This window comes from Muntiacus reevesi, chromosome 11 (assembly GCF_963930625.1).
Source record: "Muntiacus reevesi chromosome 11, mMunRee1.1, whole genome shotgun sequence".
Lineage (NCBI taxonomy): Eukaryota > Metazoa > Chordata > Mammalia > Artiodactyla > Cervidae > Muntiacus > Muntiacus reevesi.
In genome coordinates this window covers 26,188,275-26,209,778 of record NC_089259.1, presented here as the reverse complement: position 1 = coordinate 26,209,778, position 21,504 = coordinate 26,188,275, and the positions used below count along the sequence as shown (strand labels likewise).

Genomic DNA, 21,504 nt, shown 5'->3' with positions numbered 1-21,504 from the left:
CAGACACTGCAAAGGGAAGGATTTTGTCTTTTTTAAACAAAATCTGACCACCTCTTTACACTGGAAACAGGAGCCCATACGAGCCCACAGATGTAAGAGGTGGCTACTCCACAAGTATATAGAAATTTAGACGTGTATCTCCCATTAAAGTTGACTGGAGCTGAGTGTCTGAGTCCTCCTGTTCAGAAGCATGGCCCTGCTACTTGCAGCATTGCAAGGGGAGGAGCCTGAGGCCAGAGGTGGGCAACGGCTGGGTCCTCAGGCTCTCAGAAATGCAGGGGTTTAGTAAGTCTTTCAATGAGATGCATGGCCAAGATTGAGGACACTCTACCTGCTTGTCATGGGGAAAATAATCTTGAATCTTTAGAGGGCTGCTTTTCTCTTCTGCAAAGTGGTAAGGTGCGATTTCAGTTGTCCTGGTGCTTTACAAGTGAGTGGCATTTGATGTACAAGGAAAGTGCATGCCTGACTAAGTATGAATGAGGCTTCACCACTGTCATCTATTTGTGGATTTTGTTTTGTTTTTTTTTCCCCTATCTTGGGTCAACCCACCAAACTCTTCAGAATTTAACAAAATCAGGTGAGAACCAAATTCAAAGCAGAGCAATGAAATTCATGGCTCTTTTAACCACGAGAGATCCAAAGGTAAATTTCCACGAAGACATTAAATAAATTGTGGACTTGAGTACAAAAAGCACGAAATATCCCTCTTCTAGAACAACAATAAGAATACCTAATTGTATATATTGCTGAGGAAGCCCTTCTGGGTCTTAGGCTGAGGGCCAGAAGCTCATGACAATACATTTCTGAATCTCTCTCAAGGGCCAGGAGGGGCAGAACAGCAGGGTTCAGATCCTGCCTGTGCCATTTCTGAGTGGCTCTGGGCAAGTTACTCGGCTTCCCTGTCCTTCAATCTCTGCATCTGTGACGTGCGGTTAGTGATGAGCAGTGGTACCGGGTGTGGCACCTGCTCACCACACCACAGAGTTCTCAGAAGCACACACAGCCTTCTGGGGCCCTGGAGCGAGAAGCATGACCATGTTCCCAGGTGGTGAAGCCGTTTGGGGATGACATTCTGGGGAATTAAACATGTCTGGGCCTCTGCAGATTAGAGGTGAGCATTGTGTTTCTGTTTCTTGGATTGATTAAAATAGGGACAAACCCAGAGGAAACGCTACTGTCTTTTCTTCCCTTCTGCCAAACAAACTAATTCCACAGTTGGTTGAAGCTCCTGTGGTGCTTGGCTCTCAAGTTTCACTTTCTGCTTTTGATCATTTAGCCTGGTCCTAGTCTGCATTTAGTGTTTTTTTGCAGTAAAATAAAAGATTGGCTGAAGCTCCAATACTCTGGCCACTTGGTGCGAGAGCCAACTCATTGGAAAAGGCCCTCATGCTGGGAAAGACTGAAGGCAAAAGGAGAAGGGGGTGACAGAGGTTGAGTTGATCGGATGGTATCACTGACTCAATGGACGTGGGATTGAGCAAACTACAGGAGATAATGAAGGACACGGAAGCCTGGTGTGCTGCAGTCCATGGTGCCATGGAGAGTTGGACACAACTGAGAGACTGAACAACAACAAAGGACTGGTCTGTGACTTGTGTAAGGAGCAGATCACAGGGACACGTGCCACCACCAGGGTCTCCTATGTAGTTGCTTAGACCACAGTCCCCAATGCGCATCACGACTAAGATTCACGAGTGGGTGGAGACCACTCACTGGATTTATTTATTTCAAAATTCAGGCCATGAGTCCCTACGTAACAATGTGGAAAGCCCTGTTTTATCCAAGTGCCTGCATCCATGGGGCCCACAGCTAAGTAGGGACTGTAAGGGTATATACCACCATAACCAACGTAAGGCATAAATTAAGAACGTCAGAATGCCGAAGGGACCAATTTACAGAGGAGCTTCTGTGAAGGTAACATGGCCTAATGCATGTTATTCAAGCCTGTCCCACGTGTGGGTTTTGAAATGCTGGCGATAAGGGAAGAATTCAATCATACCACTTGGTTGAAAACAAATCGTGTCGTTAGTTTTTGGCATTTGTGTTTGTGATACATAGCAGCTAAGGATCTGCACTGGCAGCCGGACAGACCAGCCACACAGGCGTGGCTGCGCTTGGTTTAATAAGAACCATGTGTTACAACCAAAACAACATCTGACCTTCCTGCTTCAGTGTATGTACTTCTCAAGGGCTCTATTCAGCCAGACAGCTGTGGGGACGTTTATTCCCACATTTTTCATTTTCTTTGACCCGGACAAATTGCCCATGTTTTAATATATTCTCTGGATATTGTTTTTCACTATTTTACCTCCTTAGCTTGAATCTTTTGGTTCCTAGCTCAAACTCCAAATTGTTTTGAAGGTGAGGTCAACCAAAATTCATTTGCGCTTCTTTTTGGGTGCTATTTTAGAGCAGAAAGTCAGGCTAAAGTTATTTTTAAAGATTTGGTTACTCGGGAGTGACTTAAAATCCATGGGTTGTAATGACTTCTCTGTGTAGACCAGAATAAAGAACACTTTCTTACAACTCAGGGATGTTTTCTCTGCTTCTTCAAAATATAGTGAGGCTTGACTTGTTATATACTGAAGATGTGAAATGAAAAAAGTAGCTAACGATTTTAGTTCTGAGTTTCCTAAAAGGATCAATTCAGTGAGAAAGAGAGGTCTTTCAGGACAGTGGTTATGGGCCTCAGTTTTGGAGTCAGACACACCTGAAGTTGAAACCCTGCTCCTAACAGATCACAGGCAAGGGACTTAGCCAGTTCAGGTTTTATTTTCCTTCTCTAGAAAACAGAGACCCTCTGCCACAATGCATGAAATGCCATAACATAACTTGTGGAAAACAGTAAGTGTTCAATTAAGTATAGCTTTGTTTCAGAACTGAAATTGCCAGCCTTACACCTATAGAGAGAAAAATGCCTGCAAAGTCCTATAAGAGAGAGGAAGTGTAGTGACTCAGGAAACTGAAGGACGTCCCCTGTGACTAGAGAAAAGGGCAAGGGTTGAGAATGGAGAGATGGGCGAGTTCTGAATCCTGTTGTTACCCTCTCCCTCCACCCGCTCAGCCACGATGAAATGAACCAGCCTAACAATGAACACATCCTGAACTGCACTTGAAATAAAATGCCATAGGAAAGAATGAAGCAGAAGACACCTGGCACGACCCGCCCCATAGATTCTGTTCTTCATTCTCTTAATCTACAAATCACTGGAGAATTTGAGTCTAATATGGAGTGGACATTTACAACTAAACAAACTTCTGAAAGATGATCACAAACAAGGCATTTTATGTTTGTATGTAAACCCTCTGATCAAACTAAAGCAAAGTGAAACAGATGTTAGCCTAGGTTTCTATCAGGCTTATTCATGATGCTTATGATAAGACGAGATATTTGGAGAATAAACACATAGACAGTCAGTCATTTCAGAATTTTGGTTAGGTTCATGTTGTTTTTAATCTGTGAATGCAGCTTGTCCTGCTGGTACAGACATGGTCTTAGTAAGGTGTAGTAAGTTATACCTACCTTTTTCCTTTGGAAGTTCACATCAAGTTTCATTGAGGCACACTTGTTCAATGTATTTAGTCGTCTAAAAAGAAAGAAAAATGTGATCATTGCTATCACTAATGAACCTAAATCTTTCCAGTTTGATGATTCTTGTCGGTTGCCAGTGAAGCTGAAAGTGCAGAAACAATCAATCACATCCCAAGAAAGGACTCTACCCAGAGATGGTACATGATAAAGGGTTCCCTTTTGTTCTCCAGCCTCCAGACCTGAGAGGACCTTCCATGAAGCTTACTTATCCTTGCTGCTTCCCTTTCATCATTCTTGGAACCCATGGGAAGTAATTTTAAGCCATATTTTCACCAGCCCCTCATTTCATCTGCCACTTTGACCTTCTCTCCAGTCTATCCTGCTAATCCCCAAATTTGGATCAACTCAACCATCTCTCTTCTCTCCTGCTCTTGTGTATAAATGGGAAAAGAACTCAATTATAGTGCTGAATTATATATGCCACGAACTGAATTGTGTCCTCCCCAAACTCACAGCTTGAAGCCCTAAACCCCAAAGTGATTGTATTTGGAATAAGAAGTGATTAAGGTTAAATGAAGTCATAGGTAGAGCCTTAATCCAATAGAATTAATGTCTTTAAAGGAAGAGACTGATTCAATGGACATGAACTTGGGCAAACTTCGGGAGATGGTGAGGGACAGAGAAGCCTGGCATGCTTCAGTCCATGGGGTTGCAAAAAGTCGGACCCGACTTGGTGACTGAACAGAGGATGAGACACCAGAACACTCCCTCCCTCTCTCTCAATCAGCCATGGGAGGACACGGCAAGAAGGTGGCTGTCTGCAAGCTAGGAAGAGAGTCCTCACCAGAAACCAAACCTCACTGGCACCTTGATCTTGCACTTCCCAGCCTCCAGAACTATGAGAAAATAAACTTCTGTTGTTTAGGCATCCAGTCTGTGGTATTTTGTTTTAGCGGTCTGTGATGACTAGTACATAGCAATGCTTACATTTTGAAATTCTCCCTCAGTTGGGCTCCTCAAATTGCTAACCAGCATTTATTTCATTTTTTTCTCTCTGTTGGCATTCATTCTCAGATCATGAAAAATATCACAATTCCTCAAAAGACCATTGCCAGTGAGAAAATACAGCTCAAGTCATTAATTCTTTTAACATTTCTTTCCTTCATTATAAGAAATGTTCATATTCTTTTTTAAAAATACTTTTCTTTATTTATTTGACTGTATGTCATGCAAACTCAGTCATAGCATGAGGGATCTAGTTCCCTGACTGGGGATTGAATCCAGGTTCCCAGCATTGGGAGCATGGAGTCTTAGCCACTGCACCACCAGGGAAGCCCAAGATGTTTATGCTCTTTTACAAAGCTAACCCTTTATCATGTGTTTGACTGTAACATCCACCACATCATCTGGGTTCTTTTTACTCTGCACAGGAATAAAGAGATATCAGCTCTTCAACTAGATTCTGATGATGGTTATCTCCTTTCTCTAGCCTGGACATCCCACCTGAGCTCCAGAGCTACATTTTTCAGTTACTCACTAGTCTCATTCATCTGTGGGGTCCTCCTGGCCCTTCAAACTCACCTATGAAAACTGAACTCACTGTATTCTCTTCAAAACGTGTTTTTCCTGTTTAAAGTCTTGTCTTGATTAACAGCATCACCAGTAAGTCACCCAAGCTAGATAACAGAGTCATCTTCCTGTTAATTAGACCGCCACGATGTCTGTGAATTTTGCCTCTTCTTGGTCATACTCAGCCCCTTCTCATCTTTTACTTAGAGGCAGGAGACAGACAGCCTGTTAAACTGGTTTCACTAATGCTTCCCATTGAAATAGTTCTTTTTGTCCGCTTCTTATTGTGATATTTACTTAAAGTCAGCCATCTCCAGTTTACTCACTTATTAGACATTCATCAGTGTCAACTGTGACAGGCAGTTATGGACTAGAAGCTGATCACCTCGTCTGAAGCTATCTTTCCTCAGGTCCTTTGCTCCTGTACCTGACAGCCAGTTCCAAATGTGTGAAGGTCTCTACCTAAGAGCTAAAAGTGTTATCTGAGGTGCATTATGTATAGTTGACCTTTGGGCAACATAGGTTTGAACAGTGTGGGTTCATTCAAACACACATTTTTTTTTTTTTTTTGTCAATAAATACACTGGAGGAACTTTCCTGGTGGGAACTCCATGGGAGTTCCATGTTGGGACTCCGTGCATTGGGAACTCCATGTTCCCAATGCAGGGGGCCCAGGTTCGATCCCTGGTTAGGGAACAAGATCCCACATGTCGCAACTAAAGATCCTCCATGCTGCAACTAAGATCTGGTGGAGCCAAATGAATAAACAAATAGGAAATTTTTTTTGAGATTTGCAATATTTTGAAAAAAGCTTGCAGACGAACCAACACAATACTGAAGTAGAAGAACAACGTTGGAGAATTGACACTACCAAACTTTTAGGCTCACCATAAAGCTGTAGTAATCAAGACAGTACGATAGTGGTGAAAGAAGAGACAAATCATCAGTGGAATAGAATAAAGAGCCCAGAAATAGACCCACACAAATATAGCTAACTAATCTTTGACAAAGGAGTAAAGGCAACACAATGGAGAAGAGATAGGTTTTCAACAAACAACATTGAAAAAACTGTACATCCACATGCAAAAAAAAGTCAGTCTAGACACAGATCTTATACCCATCACATAAATTAACTCAAAATGGATCACAGATCTAAATGTAAGCACAAAACTGTAACACTCCCAGAAGATGTCATAGGAGAATATCTAAAAGACCTTCGGTTTAGTGATGACTTTCTAGATACAACATCAAAGGCATAATCTATGAAATAAATACTTGACAAATTGGATTTCATTAATTAAAAACTTCTGCTCTATGAAAGACACTGTCCAATGTATGAAAGGATATGCCATAGGCATGGAGAAAATATGCATAAATTATCACATGTGATAAAGGACTGTTATCTAAAAAATACAAAAAACAACGTAAAATAATAAAACAATCCAATTAAAAAAAAACAGACAAAAATTGGGATACCTCACCAAAACAAGATACACTGGTCGCAAATAAGCATATTAAAAATGTTCCACATCATATATCATTACAAAATTGCAAATTAAAACAACCGTGAGATACTATAACATACTTATTAGAACAACAACATTCTAAAACATTGGTATTACCAAATGCAGGCCAGAATGAGGAATGACAGAAACTCTCATTCATTGCTGGTGGCAGTGCAAAATGGTACAACCCCTTTGGAAGACAGTTTGGCAGTTTCTTATAAAACTAAACATCTTCTTACTATATATTCCAGTAGTTATACTCCTAGCTGTTTACTCAAAGAGTTGAAAACTTATTGCACACAAAAACTTGCACAGGAATTATTTTTTAATCCATAAAGACAAATATTGTATTTCTAAAGGACACATACACTTAAAATATAAAACAACGTGACCAAACTTTTGCAGCCAACATGTCCACAATAGCAGTGGGTGTGAAGTGCTACTGCACAGGGATGTTTATAGCAGCTTTATTCATAATTGCCAAGACTTGGAAGTAACCAAGAGGTTCTTCAGTAGGTGAACCGATAAACTGTGGTACATCCAGACAATGGAATGCTATTCAGCGCTAAAGAAATGAGCCATCAGCCCATAAAGAGACATGGAGGAACCTTAAATGCATATTACTAAGTGAAAGAAGCCAATCTGAAAGGCTACATACTATATGATTCCAACCATATGGCATTCTGAAAGAGGCAAAACAGTAAAAAGATGTCAATATAGGGACAGTAAAAAGATCAGTGGTTACTATTGGTGAGGAGGGAGAGAGGAATCACAGGATGGACAGAAAGGGTAGAGGATGGTTAGAGCAGTGAAATATTCCGTATGATACTATAATGGTGGATACATGACACTATACATTTGTCAAAACCCATAAAATGTATAAGACGGAGAGTGAAGCCTAATGCAAACTACAGACTTTGGGTGACAATGATGTGTCAGTGTAGGTTCACAGCTGTAAGGTGTCACTTGGGTGGGGGATGTTAATGGTGGGAGGGGCTGTGCATATGTGGCTACAGGTGGTAGATGAGAACTCCGCATACTTTGTGCTTAATTTTGCTGTGTATCTAAAACTGCTCTAAAAATAAAACCTTTTATTTAAAAATGTAATCTTTGTTTTGTTCATTTAAAAGTAATTTTATTTCTTGGAGTTTGAAATTACTGATGCAAAGTGATCTGCATTTCTTTTGCTCTGAATCTACTTTGTTATTAGTACTCAATTCTATCTACAAAATTGTCATGATTAAAGACATCTTAGAAATTCTGGATACAATTTCAAATATCATATGCACAACTATTCAGTTCTTCCTCTCACGACGGATACGCTTATCCAATCATCAGGCCATATACTTTAAATAACTTATAATTTTATTTGTCAGTTATACCTCAATAAAGCTGAAAAAACGCAACTGATTTTTTAAGCTGGGAACAAAAGACAAAGAAGGAAAACACTCCTCACGGTGATCTGAGACTAGGCAGACATTCCCAGCATGGTGTAGCATCAGTCTGTATTTATCTTCTATAAGGTAAACAATGGCTAGACTCTCCAAGAATACAAAATGGATAAAACACACACCCTGGAGGGATGGAGATGCCTCTTTAAGGACTGGCTGCTTCAGGTAAGAGAACATGTCATGTAACAGAAGGATTCACAGCCCTTTATCAAAACCACCATGAATTCTGCTATGACTACAGCCAGGCTGCATTTAGGACAAATATTAGCATCAGCATTTATTTCCCTCTAACTTAATGATGGGGCTTCCTAGGTGACTCTGTGGTTAAGAATCCGCCTGCCAATGCAGGAGACGCGGGTTCCATCCCTGGGACGGGAAGATCCCCTGGAGGAAGAAGTGGCAACCCGCTCCTGTATTCTTGCCTAGGAAATCCCACGGACAGAGGTGCCTGGAGGGCTACAGTCCCTGAGGTTGCAAAGAATTGGACAGACTGAGCAACTAAACAACAAACAATAAAAATCACTTAATGATAAGTAACATAAAACCCTTGGGAAAACCTGAGTTGGTCTGTCACTGGTGGCCTGGAAAATTATCCCTGCATGAACAAGAATTATAAAATGTGTTTTCTTCACTGCATGAACAGTGTGTCTTCCACTGGATTAGAGCCTCTTTTGAGAGGAACCATAATTTATTCTTCTAATCCACCTAAAACCTAGCAGGAAATTTTATACATGATAGTCTCTGTAGGTTTTTCTTTTAAACTGAACATACTTTGTTTACATTGGTCCAATCAGCAACTGACTTTAGTCACAATAGACCTTGTGTAGTCTGAAGAACAGAATTATTCTCCCCACTGAATATGACAGGCTGAGAGCTGCACCTCATTTGCATCTCTAATGCCCAGCATAGGCACTGGTTCAGAGAGAATCCACTGGGTAAATGTTTGCTAAGGAAATACTAGAACCTGGCAGGCTCTGGGGACCGATTGGCCTGACCTCTTTTATTTTTAAATGAGGAGACTAAGGCTCTGAGAGAAAACACTTGCTCAGGGGAACCATGCATCAGCTAGACAGCTGGACCTCGCCTTATCCAGAGATTTCTCTGCTCCAGCCTCCTCAAGGAGGATCCAGGAGGCCTGGGAGATGATAGCCTATGTCCTGGACCTTGCACAGGCTGGTCAATAAATGATAGTTTCCTTCCCCTCGCTACATTTTCCATGGAAAGTAGAAACCCATGACGCATATTGAAGCTGTGCAGTTTGTGCTTTGGGCAAACTGGATTTACGTGTTGACATAAGCAAAGAGTTTGACCCTTTCAGACAGACCGCCCACACTGTCCATGGCTACCAGAACCTGTTAATTTCTACTGTTGTCTTCAGAAGGCTTTAGAAGGGTTCATACATTAGTAAAGGAGAAACAGTCAGAAGTCTCATTTTAAAAGTGAAACTTGAAGTTCTGGAGGGAAAGCCAACAGGAAGAGAAGAAGCTGAGCTACAACCATCTGACAGTGGGCACCATGTTCCAGAAACAAGTCGAGGGGCTGGGAATGCAGAGGTGAACCAGATGTGGTCCCTGCCCGTGAGGATCTCACAGTCCTGAGTGGGATATAAATATGATGAACAAAAGGAAAAGCAATTAACTCTCAGGACGCAGAAGGACAAAGCCTCCCAGAGGAGGCAGTATTTGAGCAAGGCAATGAAGGACTGAGAGAAATTCGCTGCTGCCCAGATAGGCAAAGCCAGCAGTCATTAACTGGAGCGCCCTAGTCTCAGAACTGCAAGGATGTGAGCAGGAATCACTGGTGGGATGGGCAGGGGTCAGATCATGAAGAACCAAAATGAAGATGTTAGAGCAATCTGCAGCAAAGGGGAGCTATGGAAGGAGTTAGGAGAGTAATGTAATGCCACTGCATGCTGGAGACAAAACTGGGGGCAGGATGGAGAAGGAACTGAAGAAGAATGACTGTGGAAGACAGTTACAACAGTTTAGGTGAGAGAAAGCAAAGAGGAGCAGAAGGGGAGTAAGAGCAGATGAAGACTTGGCCACTGATGTAGAAGCGTGGGGGCCGGGGAGAAATAGAGGGTGATTTCTGGGTTCTCATGGAGAAGACAAGATCGACTACTATAACTTCGTCCGTGCTTTCTCCAACTGACCTGCTGAGGACAGAACGCAGCACAGTATGTTGACTTTGGGCCTCCATCTACCTGTACGCCTCATAGAGGCATTTACAGAGCTCTTGAAATTCCATTTCTTTTTTGGTTATTATATTTCACTACCACTGAAGTCTAAATTAAATTGGATCTTGTAGGAAAAAAAAAAAAAAAAAAGAGGAAGGCAGAGGGAGCTTAGATGCTTTTGGCTATGGGGAGGAGAAATAGGAGTCAGGGATTGACACAGGGATTGACACAGTCCCTGCCTGTGTCAATCAGCAGGGAAAACCATGAAGTAGGGAGGGGCCAGGAACTGGGATTCAGGGAAGAGACACAAGGTCATGCTGGGATGCCTTGTGACATCCAGACCCACTTCGGAATGATCAGCAAGCAGAGGATATACACAGAGGATACATAATCATTAAACCAATCTTCCAGGGAGAATTCAGTGCCCTGGAAACTCCCATGCTCAAGGGAGTTGGGCTGGAGCAGGAGGAGCTGGGCTGGGGGAAGGTGTAGTCAGAGATACAGAAGATCAACGGAACCAGCTCAAAGTGGTCTTGGAAGCCACAGAAGGAGCATTACAGAGAGAAGGGAGCAGTTGGTTCACTGTATCAAATATTTAAGAGTAAGTGATACAAAACAAAAAATATGTCTCTTGGGTTAGCAGTCATCACAGGCAGCAGCTTTGGAGAAGCCTGAGTAGAGGGCTGAGCTGTGAGTGATTGCCGTGAAGAAGTGTAGCTCTGGAGGAGAGAGATTTAGGGCATTTGAGGAGAAAATGAATAATTTATTGCCACACAATATCCTCTCACAGGTAGAAGCGTTAAAATAATTCGTGAACTGACAGGTTATTTTCTTCCAGGTTCCAATGCAATTTAACAAACATGTATTGAATTCCTGCACGGCACATGGCCACAGAGCACTGGGAGCCCATGATGTACCGAACAAGATATGGCTCCTAGCAGTGAGCACTATGGAGCCTGGAGGGCGTCCCTCGCCTCCCCAGCTAAACACATGTGACAGTGGGGTCAGCGTGCAGCGAGCTGTGCCCGGGCTGCCCTGACTGACGAGGGGATAGCCGGGAGGAGAATGAGGGAAAGGCAGGCAGGGTGCTTGCTGGGGGCGTGGGGACCAGAGGGAGATGGGGAGGGTGGTTGGGGCCCCGTCTGAGAGGTGTCCCACTCGGTCACTGTGACAGAGCCTGGGAGACACAGAGAGGCCCTCTGCACTTGGTGCATATACGGGAGCAGTGGCGTCCTTTCCTTCTCCTCTTAGATGCATATTTTACCTTTAAGCTACCAGATTCTAGACTGCTCATGAGGTCTTCCATGCTGACTTAATGATCAGTTTCCTGGGCTATTTTTCTAATATTCCTGCCAAAAGCTCAAGAGGAATAACAGGCAAGGGTGCGGGTTTATCTCTGATGTGCGATTCTGATTAAAGCTGCAGCCTGAACTTCTCACCCTCCTCGCCAGGGTCAGAGATGAAAGGTCTCCAGCCCTGTCTGCTGAGGAGTGCCCCAGGCGTGGCCCTCAGAGATGGTCAAGAGCAAGTCATCTGGTCCAGGGCCCAGAGGCGAGCGCCCCCGGGAGCAGCGGCTCTTCCTTGCGGGGCCTGGGAAAGGTCCCCTGTATGTATGGTGGTTCACAGAACAGATTCGGCAGAGCAGGGTGGAGAGCTCTGCCATAGACACCTGTCTGGTGTGTTCTCGGCCAGGGCGAGGCCTTTCGGATACCACAGGCCATCCAGCGGGACAACTTTCTGGTGTCTGAGGGGAAAGAAAGGCGTCATTGGAAGTCGCAAGGGGCTGCCACCAGGCCACAGCTGAGCCAGGGGAGGCCATGCCTCCCCCTTCCCAAGCTGTTCACTCTGGCTGTTCTTCTAGCAAGTGGTCCTGGGGCAGCAGAAACGCTGGCTCCTCACAAACTGGCCCTGGATATCAGTGGAGGTGTGGGAGAGGGATGGTAAAGCATGGACTGATCTTGCTATATGATGTTGTTCAAGGGGGAGGGGATGTACATGTGGCATGGCACTGTATGAGTTGCATAATATATATTTTTAATTGACTTACAGTTGACAGACAACCTCAGGTAAGTTTAAGGTATATGACATAATGATTTGATACTTGAAATGATCATCATAATAAGTTTAATGTCCATCATCACACATAGTTACTATCTTTTTTTTCCTGTGATGAGAATTCTTAAGACTTACTCTTTCAGCAACTTTCAAATATGCAATACAGTATTGCTAACTATAGTCACCATGCTGTACATTACATCCCCAGAAAATAATTTGAAATCAGCAATAGCCTCTAATGATGAGAGTTTTGGGGAAGAGTGCAAGCTCCCTCCGCAAATTGATCAAGGACGTTAGCCATAGTGGCCCACAAGTAAAGAGCTAAAAACAAAATAGGGGCCTCCCAGGTGGCGCCTGTGGTAAAGAATCCACCTGCCAATGCAGGAAATACAAGAGACGTGAGCTCCATCCCTGGGTTGGGAAGATCCCCTGGAGGAGGAAATGGCAACTCACTCCAGTACTCTTGTCTGGAAAATTCCATGTACAAAGGAGCCTGGCGGGCTACAATCCACGGAGTCACAAGGAGTCGGACCCGACTGAGCGACTAAGCACACAAAAACAAAAGAACAGGTTTCCTTGGACTTCTTCAGCTTGTGGATTTCAAAGGTTAAATTCACGTACGCCTGTACTAGAGAAGTCAGATGGGGTGTCCTCAGCTTTTTAACTTTTCACAAATTGCATCTAATCCAGATAAAATTTCTCCAGTGAGAATTAGGCCGGGTTGAAGCAAGGGTCATACCAGAGATTTCTGAGAAAACGGAAAGAAAGCAAAACCCCCGGGGGGAAGGGGTGGGAAGAAACATTCACTCCCAGGTGCGGAGGGGTGTCTCTTGGCTCCTCTCCTGCCTGCTGGATAGACGTAGGGTTCCCCTTGGTCAGCCCCGGTGCTCTTCTCCTCTCTTTACTGTCTCACTCTCAGGACCTCATACGTTTTGTCCGAGGATGACATTACATCTCTGTCTCCAGCTGAGGGCCCTGTCCAGCTCCAGCCCCACATGCCCAGCCGCACACTCAACACCTTCCCTGGCACCTCCAGCCCCTCAGCGCATCACCCCTCCCCACTTCACACCCTGGCTAGACTCCTCTAGCCTCTCTCCTCGGCTGTTTCCTGACTCAAGGAAAGGCATCACTGCCATACAGCTGCTCAAACCTGGAGGAATCTGTTGCCCCTGAACCCCGAACAACAACAGCATAATAATAGTACCCGTTACTCAAAGGTTCTGGTGAGAATAAAATGAAGTCAATGTCAAGAACTTAGTATACTAGTCAGCACACAGTAAACACTCCCAAAATGATAGCCATGATCATCTATTTTTGATGTGGCAAAGCAAGGCATTTTTAAAAAATGTTGCTAATGTTTTTTAAATAATGCAATACAAATATCTAAACACACATATATAGAGACAGAAATGAATAAAATTAAAGATATAAACTCCTTCTTTAGCCCTGCTGTTCTACTTTGTAGCTTCTTGGGTATTCTTCCTAAAGTTATTTTGAGTAGGTGGCTGGAAAAGTTTATATAAGAAACCATTAAAAAATATAAAAATCAATTTTTATAAATTTACACACGTATATATGAAATCCCTACCTTGGACCTTTCTATATCTGTACCTGTCTTGGCTGTCCCCATTCTATATGGCCTACCTTGGGGTGAGGTTTGTGATGGAAAGTGGGGGTGGGGATGCAGATGCCTTTTCTGCACATTAAATTAGTCAAAGAAACAAAAGTGAAAGTTCAAAATAACCACATCAAAATTTCATGTGTTCTTGTCTGGGTAATTCCTACTGGTCTTTTAGGGTCATTTTTCCAGGAAGCTCTCTCTAAAACGCTCTCACCCTTAGCTCTCCTGCACCTGTACTTATAGCGATCATACCATTTATCCACATAAGCCATAGCTTACTCAATTCTCCACCTAGGTACAATGGGCATCTGCGGACAGATAATTCCTTGTGAGGGGGGGTACACTGTGCCTTGTGGGAGGGAGCAGCATGTCCGGCCTCCACCCGTTAGATGCCAGGAGCATCACCACAGCAGTGACAAGCAAAACTATTCCCAGGCCTCGAGACAGGATCAAATGCTGCCCCCACCTCGAATTGAGAACCACAGCACTGGACTGAGACTTCAGGTGAAAATTCTGTCTTATTTGTCTCCACAGCAAAGTAAGGCCCTCAAGACACAGCCCTGATGAAGTGACCTTAAGGAAGAGATGACACAGTGCCACTACTCTCGACGGTAAATGAGTTCTAAACTCTTCACAAGAGGACTGAGTATGCTTTAAACTCTTACTCTAATTATTATTATTTTTAAAAGTTGAGGTCCATGATGGTACAAATGCAATCAGAATTTCTAACCTTGGAACTTACAAGTTAAATTCGGAAGAATCACAAGGCAACATAGACATCTTGGGAAGAATTACCTTTAAAGGAAGAAATTAAAAACAAAACAAAAAACACTCCAAATCGTGTTTCACAAAAAGACCTAAGCTTTCTTTGGAAAATGCCAGAAGCAGCCTGTGTGGCTTTGAATCCTAGCACTGCTATTTACGAGCCATAAATGGGCAAGTTATTTCATACCTCTGTGCCTCTGTTTCCTCATTTGTAAGATGGGAATGATATTATAGTCTACTTTATAAGATTATTGTGGGAATTTAATGAGTAAATATTTATAAAATGCTTAGAGGAGTGCTTGCCAAGCACTTTGTGGCTTATTTATTTATTTATACTTTGGCTGCTTTGGGTGCTCAGACGTGAGGGCTTCTGTTGGGGAGCTCAGGCTCCAGAGCGTATGGGCCCCATAGTTACAATGCACAGGCTTAGTTGCTCTGAGGTATGTGGGATCTTAGTTTCTCGATCTGGAGTTGAACCTATCTGTTGCATTGGAAGGAAGATTCTTAACCACTGGACTACCAAGGAATTCTCCAGGTCTTTGTGTTTTGAAGAAATGAAATCACTCTTATTGGGATTTGTAGTTAACTTATAAAGTTAGAATTTCAAAGGTGGAAGTGACTGTGATTATTATATAATCATCTATATCCTTCTCCCCATGATTTGTCTGTGGTTTCTTTCAGGTAATTGTCACAAATTATGATGTGCCATAACACACAATATGGGCTTCCCTAGTGGCTCAGATGGTAAAGAATCTGCCTGCAATGCAAGAGACCTGAGTTTAATCCCTGGGTTGGGAAGATCTCCTGGAGAAGGGAAAGGCTACCCACTCCTGTATTCTAGGCTGGAGAATCCCCATGGACAGAGGAGCCTGGTGGGCTACAGTCCATGGGGTCACAAGGAGTCAGACACAACTAAGCGACTAAGCACAGCACAGAAACGCAATGTATAAAATATTGTACATTTTGTATGATATTCTTAAAGAGAAAATTTTAAAGTATATTATCAATTTTCATAAAGACTACTATAATTTTAAATTATTAATGTTATTTAATTTACTCAAATCAAATGGTGTGCCTTTGTGTGTAGAAGTAAACTGTAAAAAGCAATTTTGTTGGCACTCTCTCCTACAGTCTCCCTCGTCCCACATGATATGCATTGCCATGAGCTGTTTTTTTAAATGCAAAGGGCAGTGACAGATGAACTGTAACCTTAGTCAATTCCATATCTTCACGAAACAGCACTGAACAAGGTGAATGCCTTTGTTTTATACATGTTATAATTACTGTTTATTAACAGCATAAGTTAGGCAGATCTAACATTAAATTAGAAATTCAGAGATCATCTTGGGCAACAAAGCTCTATGTTATTAACAGCAGTCTGAACAAATACCCCAAACCAAAATGCTAACAGAACATGCTGCTTCTGGGAAGTCTCATTTGGGAGCTCTGATGTGCTGCAGTTTGCCTTAAAGGTGACAAACCTAGCAAGGTAGTGTGATATCTTGGCTATGCCTACATTCTGATACTGTTACAGCTTCCATTAGCTCATCCAGCTATTTTAGATTTGCAATTAGCTTTTTATTACTCACAGGGGAAATTATTTTTCAATTAAAAATTCAATCAAAAACCATCAAAACAGAATTATAATGTGGTTGCTAAGATAGCAGAGACTGCACTACTATTCTGACTGGCAGTAACAGATATTTACAGACTCCTTCTGTGCACTGGTGCTGGCAGAGTTGCAGAAGCAATGGTGAGGGGTGATCACCCTTCTGGAGGTTCACACCTTCACTAAACACAGCAAACCCGTCTGGTTTCCAAGGCCTGAAAATGGGAGCCACATACCCAAGTGTGCCCAGTCAGGCGTGAACCCTCCCTGTCAGCAACGTCCTTACTACCATCCACAATTTCTTTATAAATCTATAAAAAGCTAACACTACTCAACAACTCTCAAAGTGTAAATGGGGACCCAGGACATTAACTGTCTGTCCATACATGAGAGAAACTTTCAGAAAACTAAAGGTGGACAAAATTCTTGTGGGTAACATTTACAGTAGGAGACCTTCAGCCCTCTGGTCTCTGTTTATCTACCTGGCAGAAGCTACCTGCCCTCTGGCCATGGTTCCCTGTTCCCTTTAGGATTCTGCATTGGCTCAGCATTTCAAATACGCATGAGAAATGTGGAGCTCACAAAGTTTTAAAACTAAAACACGAGACCAGCTCCACCACTGTGTCTGCAGTGCAAGAGGAAGAAAACGAATAAAATCACAGCCCCTTACTGCTCTCTAGGCGTCAATCATAACATACCATATAAGTGGGTGAGTGTCTAATTAACCACTCATCAAACTCAAAATTTTAAAAGTGCTGTCACTTCCCTCAGGCTGGAAATCTTCCTCCTGCCTGCTTTCAGGAAATCTGTGTCTTGAAGGAATTCATAAGGAAGGCAACGAAATTCCGTGTGTGTTCCTTTAGCCAACCTACCTCATCTCTGCCTTCCTATTCCACTGGCATCCTTTGGTCCACCTGCTGAGACTACTCCTTTGGCCTCTGCTCTATCCACTGCTCCTATGCCCTGAGAATCTCAGCTCAAACACCGCCAGACAAATGCTTTCCTTATATCATACTAAGGATGACACAGCTGCCCTAAGAATTATTCCAATGATAACAACCTCCTGCCACTCAATGCAAGCTGGGCCTTATCAAGGGCACTGTGGTATCTGGCGTTGCTGCATCCCTGCTCAGTCCCTCAGTCGTGTCCGACTCTCTGTGACCCCATGGGCTGTAGCCCACCAGGCTCCTCTGTCCATGGGATTCTCCAGGCAAGAACACTGAAGTGGGTTGCCATGTCCTTCTCTGGGGAATCTTCCGACTCAGGGATTAAACCCACGTCTCCTGCATCTCCTTCACTGGCACATGGATTCTTTACCACTAGTGTCACCTGGGAAGCCCTCTATAATAGAAGGCTTTCTGATTTTTCTGGCTGACACAGCTATTATTCACAACTTTATATCTTGAAATGATTCCTGTACTAGCTAATCTATAACATGTCTTTCAGACATGTTTTTTTTAAGTAGACGTCAATGGAAAAGTCCAGAACTTAGTCAAAGGACCTTAGACCACACGCAGCAGTGAGCAGATAAGGATCTATCACCCACATGTTTGACACTTAAAGTGTGGCCCACTCAGCCACATACATCATCAAATGAACTGAACTGCACATTTAGAAGCAATGTTCACTCCTGCAATCCTGAGTTAAAAATATGTAGCAAATTTGTATTCTTGGTTTATAACGTAATCTTTGATTTATATTTCACAATAAAAATTTAAGAATCTATCTGCAAATTACTAGAACTAATGAGTAATTTTAGAAGCACTGCAGAATACAAATGAACAACAATATCATATATATATATTAGCAGTGGATAATGGGAGACTGAAATGATAAAAAAAACAGCACCTCAAATATGAAATAACTTAAGTACCTTCAAGTATGTATATTACCCATATGCTTAAAATTACAAGTCAGGGTTAAAAAGAAAGAAATCAAAGGAGACCTAAATAAATAGGTCTGTGTGTATGAATCAAAAGATTTGTCTGTTAAGATATCAATTCTCCCCAAATTGATCTATAGAGTCTACACAATCCAAATCAATACACCAGAGGATTTTAAAAACAGATATCCATGAAAGGTTTCTAAATTTATATGGAAAGGCAGAGGATCTAAAATAGACAAAATAATCCTGGCAAAGAACAAAGTTGGAGGACTTACACTGTTGGATTCCAAGACATACACAAAGCTATGTAATCAAGTGCATATTGATAAAAGAATGGACACGTGGATAAATGGGACAGAATAGAAAGTCTAGAAACAGACTCATGCATAAATGGTCAATTGATTTACACTATAAGTGGAAAGCCAATTCAATGAGGAAAGTATAGGCTTTTCAACAACATGGTGGTCAACCAATGGCATACTGATAAGCAAAAATATAAATCTTGATCCATACTTGGTACCTTATAAAAAATTAATGGATCACCTTACACATAAAACACAAAACTGAAATTTCTAGAAGAAAAACAAAGGAGAAAATAGTAACCTTATGTTAGGCAATATTTCTTATGTGTGACATTAAAAACATGAAAAAAATTAATAATTTGGACTCCAATAAAACTTAAAACTTCTTCGAAAGACATTGTTAAGATATTGAAAAAACAAGCTACATGCTGGCAGGACATTTCAAAACTCAGTGAAAAAACAAACAACCAAATTTTAAAAATGGGCAAAAGACTTGAACAGACAAAAGAAGATATATCTTACAAAAGAAGATATATGAATGGCAAAGAAGCACAAGAAAAGACATTCAGCATCATTACTCATTACGAACATGCAAGTTTAAGTCATGAAAAGGAAACACTAGACACTTATTAGAATGCTTAAAAACAGAACTAAACAGAACCAAACAATACCAAGTACCATCAAAGCTGTGGAGCAACAGGAACTCTCTTACATCATTGGTGGTAACACAAAATGGTATGGTCACTTTGGAAATGTTTGGTGGGTTTCTTATGAAGTTAAAATATACTTATCATATGTACCCCAAAGCCCCATTCCTAAGAAATTACTCAAAAGAAATGAAAACTTATGTTTGCACAAAAACTTGAATATTAATGTTTATAAGGGCTATATAATCACCCAGAATAAGACAGAAAGAAAGTGGAGTCGCTTAGTCATGCCCGACTCTTGTGTAGCTCATCAGGCTCCTCTGTCCATGGAATTTTCCAGGCAAGACAACTGGAGTGGGCTGCTATTTCCTTCTGCAGGGGATCTTCCCAACACAGAGATTGAACCCAGGTCTCCTGCATTGCAGACAGACGCTTTACCATCTGGGCCACCAGGGAAGCCCATATAATCACCCAAAGTGGTGACAACTCAAATATTCTTTTGGTAAATGGACAAACTGTAGTAGTATATCCACACAGTGGAAGACTATGATTGATACACACAGCACAGATGAATCTTAGGTGTATTAAGTAAAATGAAGCCAGACTCAAAAGGCTATATACTGTTTGATTTCACTTACACAGCATTCTGGAAAAGGCAAAACACTAGGCACAAGAGTCAGATTAGTGGTTTCTAGGGGTTGGAAGCAGGGGTAGAAGTTGATGACAGAGGTGAACCTGGGAGTATTTTAGGTGATGAAGCTGTTTTATATCTTGGTTGTGGTGGTGACTACATGATTGTAGGCATTTGTCAAAACTCAAAGAACTGAAAATAGTGAATTTTACTTTAGATATATACAGAACACCTTGACTCAAAGAATATATAGATTTAAAAATTCAATTGAGATGATTTTAAATTGAATTTAAAAATTTAATTGCATAGATTTCACTTATATGTGGAACCTAAAAAACAAAATAAATAATACATCTAAATAGAAACAAAGTCAAAGATACATAAAGCAAACAGGTTGCCAGATGGGAGGGGTGGAAGGAGGAGAGAAATAGGTGGGAGAGATAAAGGGGTACAAATCTTCATTTACAAAATAAATGAGTCACAGGTATAAAATGTACAGTGTGGGGAACAGAGTTAATAATTATGTAATATCTTTGTATAATAATAGATGACAACCAAACTTACTATGGCGATCATTTTGAAGTGTATAGAAATATAGAATACCAGGAGCTAACATAGTGTTGTAAGGCTAATATTTCAAAGACAGACAAACAAACAAACTTACAGAAAAAAAAATCAGATTTATGGCTACCTGAGGTGGGAGGAAGGGGCAACTAAGTGAAAGTGATCAAAAGGTACAAACTTCCAGTCATAAGATAAATAAGTAGTAGAGATGTAAAGTTCAAAATGATCAAGATAATATACACTGCTGAGTGTTTTATATCTGAAAGTTAAGGAAGTAATTCCTAAGAGTTTTCCTCACAAGGAAAAAAAGGTTTATTTTTCCTACTTCTTTAATTTTATATCTATATAAGATGATAAATGTTCACTAAATCAACTGTAAACATTTCATCATGTATGTAAGTCTAATCACGCTGTACACCTTAAACATAAACAGTGCTATATGTCAATTATATCTCAGTGAAACCAGGGGAAAAACAACAAAGGGCATAACTTGGCAATCAAGTAAATATCTATAAGTATGCAAGAACATGCAATTGGGAAAAAGATAATTAATCTAATACAATTAACAATAAGAAATATTTCTTTTAAAAGTGGCAACTCATGGGCTTCTCTGGTGGTCCAGTTGTTAAGAATCCACCTTGCAATGTAAGGGACATGGGTTTGATCCCTGATCTGGGAAGATCCCATATGCCGTGGGGCAACTAAGCCTGGTCCACCAAACCACCGAGCCCGTGCTCGGGAGCCCGCACGCAACTACTGAGCCCACAGGCTGCAACTACTGAAGCCCGAGCACCTGGAGCCTGTGTTCCTCGACAAGAGAAAGCCACCACAGTGAGAAACCTGCACACCGCAAGGAAGAGTAGCCCTCGTTCGCTGCAATTAGAGAGAAGCCCACACAGCAAGGAAAACCTAGCACAGACAATAAATAAATAAATCTTTTTTTTTTTTTTAATGTCAACTCATTAGTAAAAATACTCTTGGTTAAAATTAAGAGGGAAAACTCAGGATGAGCCGCTGGTGGAATAGTTCTGAGGTGAATGAAGGCTTGGGGTGTGCATCAGACATCCTGAGGAGAAAACACTGCTTTTCCAATTCACTGCCTTTAAAGAATTACAACAAAACTATCCATTCCTCTTATAAATGCTCACAAATGGCATTTTGTGCTTGTTTATTTTTGAGTCCAAATAGC

The 21,504-nt window shown here is 41.7% G+C and overlaps 1 protein-coding gene across 7 annotated transcripts in view; it reads right to left on the bottom strand.

The window, feature by feature from the left end:
* STARD13 (StAR related lipid transfer domain containing 13) overlaps positions 1 to 21,504 on the bottom strand; it is a 221,877-nt gene that overhangs the window by 32,879 nt on the left and 167,494 nt on the right. For all 7 annotated transcript variants that reach the window (XM_065901729.1, XM_065901731.1, XM_065901727.1 and 4 more), the window contains exon 4: positions 3,527 to 3,590. In XM_065901729.1, coding sequence (XP_065757801.1) covers positions 3,527 to 3,590 — 64 coding nt within the window. The remainder of the gene's footprint in view (positions 1 to 3,526; positions 3,591 to 21,504) is intronic.